This window comes from Rhagoletis pomonella, unplaced genomic scaffold, assembly GCF_013731165.1.
Source record: "Rhagoletis pomonella isolate Grant_MI unplaced genomic scaffold, Rhpom_1.0 Rhpom_scaffold_03577, whole genome shotgun sequence".
In the NCBI taxonomy this organism is placed as follows: domain Eukaryota; kingdom Metazoa; phylum Arthropoda; class Insecta; order Diptera; family Tephritidae; genus Rhagoletis; species Rhagoletis pomonella.
Genome location: NW_023462129.1, coordinates 11,615 through 19,256, shown reverse-complemented (window position 1 = coordinate 19,256; position 7,642 = coordinate 11,615). Strand labels below are relative to the sequence as shown.

At 37.9% G+C, this 7,642-nt stretch overlaps 1 protein-coding gene across 1 annotated transcript; it reads right to left on the bottom strand.

Moving 5' to 3' along the window:
* Nucleotides 1-319: 319 nt before the first annotated feature.
* On the bottom strand, nucleotides 320-4,157 carry LOC118754228. The gene is made up of 2 exons (XM_036489093.1): nucleotides 3,979-4,157; nucleotides 320-1,076 (listed from the first exon to the last, which is right to left on the bottom strand). Exons 1-2 carry the CDS (start codon nucleotides 4,052-4,054, stop codon nucleotides 370-372), a joined length of 783 nt encoding a protein of 260 aa, XP_036344986.1. The 5' UTR covers nucleotides 4,055-4,157; the 3' UTR covers nucleotides 320-369.
* Nucleotides 4,158-7,642: the final 3,485 nt, after the last annotated feature.

Sequence of the window (7,642 nt, the reverse complement as noted above, 5' to 3'; positions counted from 1 at the left end):
CATCATAATAAATTTAGGTACATTTTAAACTTTGTACAAAAATGATAAAAATTCTGCAAACTTTCACCAAAATTTCAAACATTTTTTATTTTGTGGACAACTGTACATACAACTAAACTCGGAGCTTATAGAACGGTAGTACAAAGAGTAAAATTATTTCGCAATAGAGAAAGTTGTTCCTTCTTCTTATATTTTTAATTGTAGTTATTTATTTATTTATTTAAACAATATATCACACAAATATATTTTTTATAATCATTTCCAAAAAGTTTTTAAATTTAACCTAATTTTCTTATTATTATTATTTTGTTTGTTCGTAAAAAATGCTTACACATATCTATTCATGTAATATGAATTCATATTAGCTTATCACAAGGAAACCAATTGGCTTGCGCATCCCTTCGGTTTATCCTCGCCACTGCTACCGCCGCCGCCAACAATCAATGCAATAAGATCAGCCAAAGAGCGATCGCCAATCAAATCATTCGCCAATGGCACCACAAAGTCATTAGCCATCTCCTCCATTTCCTCAGTATTCTCATTCACCGCCAACAAAATCCATTCCTCAATAATTTCATTCAATTTCTTATTGACAATTTTGATTTGTGACAAATTTTCAATTTCCGATTTCACATTTCCAATGGTGGCGCTAGCTTTGAATTCCCTCAAGCGCACCTTCCCAATAATGCTGTATTTAGCCGAGCCTACTACAATCAAATCTTCAATGGCAAATTTGGCGCCCCCATTGCGCCCTAACTTTATGCGATTGCCACTATTCACATCCATTTTGTAATCGGTAACCAAATGAACCTTTTGCCAGCGAAATTGGAAGTTGATCTTCCGTGTTAAAACACTAATCTTGAACTGCACGATATCGAAGTCATCTAGACCGTAGAGTACAAAGTTATCGATTTCACCCGCCAAAGCTAAACCATCGGAATTGAGCGCTATTTGGCGATGGGAGAGTTGCGCTGGAGATAATGGGCCCAAACCGAGTCCAGGGAAGCCGCACGGCATTTGTGCGCGTATGCGTTCAATGTGGTCGACTACTTGGCTGGATATGGAGCGATCGTAACCTGTGGGAGGAAAAGGTGAGATATATTGTAAATCAATTGAAAATGGATTATTCAATTTATGGTTGTTTTGTTGTTTACAATGAGTTGCTAATCACTTTTGGAATACCATACTGGTCGGAGCTAATGCTTTTAGAGTTAAATATTTATGATGCAAAATTACAGCAAGTGCGCAAAAAGCATTGTCTAATCTTCATTGTGGGTCCACAAATATTTCCAACAATAAAGCAATTGAAACATTTGTAAAGAATTTACTTAACACAATTTATTTATGGTTGAAGACATATGTAGACATTTAGTTACGTGATGTTGGTTGGTTTGTGACAGCATTATTAGTTATGAAAGCACGAAAGAGACGCAGCTGCACTCTGAAATATTCTGCAAGAATGGCCTTCCGAATGCTTTTAGCCTCATCCTTGCGAGGGCTGGACACTCGCACGCGAAGTGTTCGGCTGTCTCTTTTCAGCCAGGGTCATCGCAACTGCGACAGAACCTGTTGAAGGGCAATCCCATATTTTCTTCATGTACCCCAACGGGACAGTGCCCTGTGCACCCTGCAGTAAGTTTTTAGGAATATTTTTTGCTCATTCCTAAGAGAGCTTTGGTTTTAAGTGGGTCATAGGACTCTCAGAACTTGCGGGTAATAATGTACGGTTTCATCTCTGCTTGGCAGTCGCTTTTAGTTGTAAGAAAGATGTTCTGTTCATTCTCTTAACATTCAATCTAAGAAAGGCAGTGACACTTGAAACGCTGAAGAACAGTCGAGTTACCTACCAAGCAAACCGATTAATAGGCTATTTCCACCAAAAGCTTAACTGCCGTTAAGAGCTCAGAAAAGTTCAAATAATTCCAACATGGGGTGATCGGAAAGGTTTTCTTAAGTTTTGCTTTTTTCTTTCGTTTGCTTCTACTTAATAGGTGGAGCCACCACCTTCGAGTTGTAATCTCCGTTTTTCAAACGGCATGAACTGCAGTTAAGGCATGGTGGAATTAACTATTAGGTCTTGCCTCCGTGTGATAAACTGAATTTGAGACTTCAGCTATCTTTACAGAGATCGACTAAACCGAAACCCGAAATGCCAGCATCTCCATTAAAATGGAATTTAACTAATTGAAAACAAAAGCGATTTTCTTTTATATCCTGTTTTAAAATTACCATTACTGATTACCTTAAATATTTCAGTTTTCCTAATAAATACTTTAAGCTTCCTACAGGTGATGAGATAGACTGTGAACCGTCCAAGCCAGCCCTGCCCAAACGGTTCACGATAAACGAAAGAATTTTCCTAGAGCACCAATCCCTCTTAACTATTGCGCCCAATGGTTTTGTAGTTTCTTAAGCCGCATACCAAGTATACAAGCAAAAATTTACTCCAGCCATTAATACATGCTTATCGTGGTGATAGGATTGCCAGATTTTGTTTTTCTCAAAAATCAGTACTTACGGCTTTTTCAGCGATGTGCAAGAAGTACCTGTCCGCACTTGGGATGAACAACTGGCGCAAATCCGCAAAGGAGAGAGTCAATTGGCTAAGTTTTTTTTTTATTTCGGCCCAAACTTATTAATCGGCAATATTTTCAGATTCGGCTGAATGTTCCGCCGAAGTTTTTGCCGAAGCCGAACCTTTTTGCTATCTAGATTGTTTTTGAACATGTATTATAAGTTAAAGGTATACAAAAAAATTTGGTATTGCAACTTTTTCTTAAAATTAGCTCTCAGCTGAGAACTTTAGAATTTGAAATTGTGACTAAGGAATATACATGTAAAATAGTTCTGAGAGGTGCTGATATTTTTCAATATTGGCATACTAGTTCCCTAGTGTTACTTAAACCAGTTGCTAAAAATTGCCTTTCTCCTCCACCCACCAGCGGTTATAGAACAAACTCACTTGGCGAGAACGCTAACAAATTGTTGGATTTGAGTGACAGGGCGGCCGCTGTGGCTGACTGGTTAGAGGTGCGTACTAAGACCCTGATACGTACAACTTCTCGATTAGAAAAAAAATATATACATAATGGCAAACCTGCGAGTGTGTTTCTGCAATGAAAAAGTTTCTAATAAATACCATTTAGCTTTCGGTAGTTGCATAAAACTGTGGGTCCCTCAATTTGTGTTACAACATCAAGACGCACACCACAAATTACAGCTCATAACAGCTATACATAACAATGACTTTGCCCAGAAACTGAACTGTGACTACAATTATTTTAATAAATTGTGCATTTTTTTTGTTAATACATAAGAGATAAATACGGTTCTATGTATTTTGAATTTTATGCACACTTAAAAAGGCAATATGGAGCTTATTCTTTGAAAAAATCGATTTAATTAATTTTAAAGTGAATCACCGGCTTCGGCCGAAAAATCTAGCCTCGGTCGGACTCTGGTCCTCAAACTGGCAATAAGTGACGTGCCCAGGGCATCAAAAAAAAAAAACTCAAAAGTCACAGTTCTATGCCTTCTATCCTATCTTATCCTTTCGGATAAGCCATTTAAGGTTTGAGGCATGCTAACGTGTCTGCTTAGTTAACGGAAGCATAACTTCCACACGAAGAAACTAGTTTGATTTGCACAAGGAGAATGCATGTGGGCATTTCATGTTAAGTGTCAGCCAATAGCAATGTTTTTTCACCTTCTTAACAAAGTGGTTTTCGCTTCTGCACCATATCCTTTTTTGCTTACTACTTTGTGCAATTTTCTATCATGAACTAGTTTGAATAATTGAAAATCATAATTTACTTTTTGCAAAAAATATCAACGGAATTATTTATCAAAATCCTGACTTCCTTCCGTCTTTCACTCAAATTTTCACACATCCGCATAACTTCCTATTTGAACGAAATTCGAGTCTCCGTCACTCACATACATTGTGTTGATTTTTTTGTGTTTTTTTGATACACTTACCATCTAAACGCTCCTGAAACTCGTAACTGTTGGTCATGGCCACTAACGCCAACATAACTAAGAGCAGGAATTTCATTTTGAATAACACTTTCGATTTAACACGTTTACCTCGAATTGTTTAAGGAAACTGAACAGCCTTTGTAAGTAGTGACTTGATTATATAGGCCGCAAACTTTTAATAAACGGATTTTCATCATTACTATTTGAAATAAAAAATAAAAATGCCGTTTGTTCATTGGCTAATTCTGTTAATCATTAACTTAAATGTGGGTAAAAAGGAGCTGATAAGGGGCATGCAAATACGAGTACGTATACGTATACATTTACCTATGTATTCAACTCATGTATTCTTTTCGAGAGCCTTGTGTAACACAATGCAACAAAAAGCAAAAAATTTCAAAACTCAGGAAACATTCAATGTACTGACTCACGAAACTATAGTAATACTGCGTTTTTAGTTTTTCTCAATCTCTAATGGACTGGGCTTTCGAAATTTCAAAAAAAATTATTGATTCTAAAAATTCATTCCACATCGAACAGGAAATTCTGTAGAATTAAAAAAAAAAAAAAAACTATTTTTTTTCTGGTTTTCAAGAACGAATAAGTATTGAAAATGCCTTTTTAATTTTTTTTTATCCTAAACAAATCAAGTTAAAACACAAAATTCGACGATGCGGTTATACATATATTGTACTTAACATTTAAGTTTTTCAAAAATAAATATTCAGCCTCAATGCGTAAGTCGTAAATTAGGGTAAATTGTACGACTCGACAACATTGGCATTGTTTACTGTCGTGCTGAAATAAGTAAATGACGAAAATCGTCGAAAACTATACAGTGCTGCCAAGTTTTTCCGTTTTAATACACTAATCGAATGGAAATTTTAGGCAATGACGTGCAATTTGCAATACGATTCGACTCTCGAAAAACGACTTGCATGCGACACCACTCTCGCAATGAGGGTGATTGAAAATTTTGAAAATGAATGTTAAGAGATATTAAAGCATAAAGTTTTAAAGAATATTTTAAATATCTATTTGTCCTTTTGCGCAAAAAATCAGTTTTGAATAATTTTCTAAATATTTTTTGAATTAATCATAACGTTGAAATTTAAAAGAACTTAAAAAATTCCGACGCCAGAGAGAAAAGCTAAACTCCCACTTTGACTTACTATATTTGTGTCCCCAGTTTCGCGAGTACATATGAATATTGATTTTTATGTGTTGAATTGACTGTCGCACGGTGTAATTATTGGCTCGATTTAGCTATTAATAGCATTATATTTTTTCATACTAAGGTCATAAAAGTCTGCACGTTTATCATATGCAGATAACCTTAATTAGTGTAATTTTTATGGGTTATCACGTGAAACTCGTGCGATACAGCGTATTTTCCATAGAAGTAGGTACATAGCGACTTTTTGTTGGAATGTTATGTGCTTAGAAACTGGATTAAAAGAGATTTTCTCTTTGATTTCAAAATACTCAGTATGTAGTCTCTAAATTCTCACTCTCCATGGCAAATGCGATTGTTCCAGCCTCGATATGTTTCGCGACACGATGTAGGGAGACTGCAGTACCGCTACTATGTTCTTGGCGAATTTGACAGAATCAGCTATTCGTGTGACGTAATTTTAGCGATATGTTTGTATGTACCCAATTTGTCAAACGACTTCGTAACGACGTCGTTTCTGACAGTTCGCCGGTGGGCCCTCGCCAAGGCACGTCTGAAGGCATCTATCTATACGAACTGACGGACGAAGTTCAGAGGTTCACAAAGCAACCTCTGAACCCGACGGCATATCTACAGGCCATGAGCGCTATTCACAGGGAGTCGGTCGCAAGGTACGTAGACTCCAGACCTGTGAATGCCCTTCTGGGCACACATCCACCTGACGTGGAGGAGAAAGAGCTGCCTCGGGAAACTCGGACCACAATAGCCAAACTTCGCTCTGCAGCAGGTTGAACTCGTTCCTGATGATGATGAGTGCCCGGCATGAGGAGAGACTCCCCATGCTTCGAAACATATCATCGCATGCCCACTAAACTCCACTCAACTAACGCCTCTGTGGCTATGGACGGACCCTATAGAGGCTGCACGCTTCTTGGGTCTCCCGTTAGTTGAGCTTGACGACAACGATTGAAGGACTAGCCGGTTTGGGCGGGATTATTGTAGCCACTAGAACGACAGCAAAGTTCTTGAGAGCAAACAAAAAGCTGTCCGCACGCGAACGATGAATCCGCTTTAAGTATTCAGTGGAAGTCGGTGGTAAAGCCTTCGTGGTTAGCAATGAAAACGACTGTTGTATCATGGCGCGAAAGAGCTAACGCATACGTAGGACAGCAGTACGATAAAATTATAGATTAAGAAATGTATGTAGCATTGCTATAGTTCACCGTTACTGTGCACCATCACACGAGAGGCACTAGGAACGATCCATCCAGCATCCACTGGCCCTCGCCAGTAATCTCACGCTAACCGAAAGCCACGGACAATCCACTAGTGCCTTCTGTGACATTCACAATCAGTCTCATTGCAGGATTTTATGTAGAATGACCCTCAGTGTTTTACTTATACTTTGGACTCGTATGAAGAATAATACCCATGTCTATATGTCCTCGGTATAGCAATTTTGATCCCTTCATCATAAGGGTTCTCTTGAAAGTAAAGTTCCTTAAACTGGCACATTTAAGTCTTGATGGGCCCGTCAGAATGGGCACTTGTACGTCAATAACGGAAAAGTATGCGAAGGAAGTGGCGTACGTAACGCAGAGATACGCCGCAATGAAGGTATTGCGTCTGCAAACAAAAATCAGTTGTTCCTTATGGCCGCGTACTTGGGGTTTACACAAGTCAATTTTGAAGATACAATAGCAAAATAGTCACACTTTTTTTACTAATATATTCCCACTTCTCTTGATGTATTCGTCACTGTCTTTGACTTTTCGAGGACAGTTTATTGTCTGGACGCCTACTTTACTCAAACAATGTGACAATTAATACATATTCTCAATTGTCATGCCTTGTGTAAACGCAGAGTTATACAACTGTCAGCAGTGACAGACTTACGTGCGTCAAAAGTTGAGTGTTGGCCAACGTTCGTTGGGTCCGTCGACGCAAGGGTTGTCAATCTGACGGTCTCTATGCAAACACGCACAGTCTACTCAACTGTCAGTTTCATCGTATTTTTTTTTTTTCTTTTATGTATGATACCGCAGACGTGGTCCAAACGTCAACCGGTTTCGATAATTTTTCTATCGGAAAGGTAGTGTCTCACAGGTGGTCCCATACTAATTTGGTTTAGGTCCGAACATTGGATCATGAAAAAATTAACGGTACTCCTTAATTTTTATATGAGAATTGAAGTCGGTTGTGTTCTTTCCTTAAAAATGACTTGTTATAGTTGCAGTTCGAATTTTATTATGAAGATTTTAATAAAAATAAAAAAAAAATGCCAGAAAAAACCACGAAGTCAGATCTAAATTTCTGAGGCTATAGCATAAAATTAAATGCTAAATCTAGCCTCGAAAAGGCTAACCTGGTCACTCTGATCGTCAGCACACCGGTAAAGTTCCAGAGCAAGAGAAGAGAACTTGTCTTTATGATTAGGCAGGTTAATTTTACTTACCATAAATAAGCTTTTTCTCTCAGTGAAAAAAGTGT

What these genes read in the sequence shown, in the direction of transcription:
- LOC118754228 (XM_036489093.1), bottom strand. Translation starts at nt 4,054, where the DNA reads ATGAAATTCCTGCTCTTAGTTATGTTGGCGTTAGTGGCCATGACCAAC. An exon ending in GTTTCAGGAGCGTTTAGATG is followed by an intron (nt 1,077 to 3,978) that starts GTAAGTGTATCA and finishes TTCCTCCCACAG; the next exon opens with GTTACGATCGCTCCATATCC.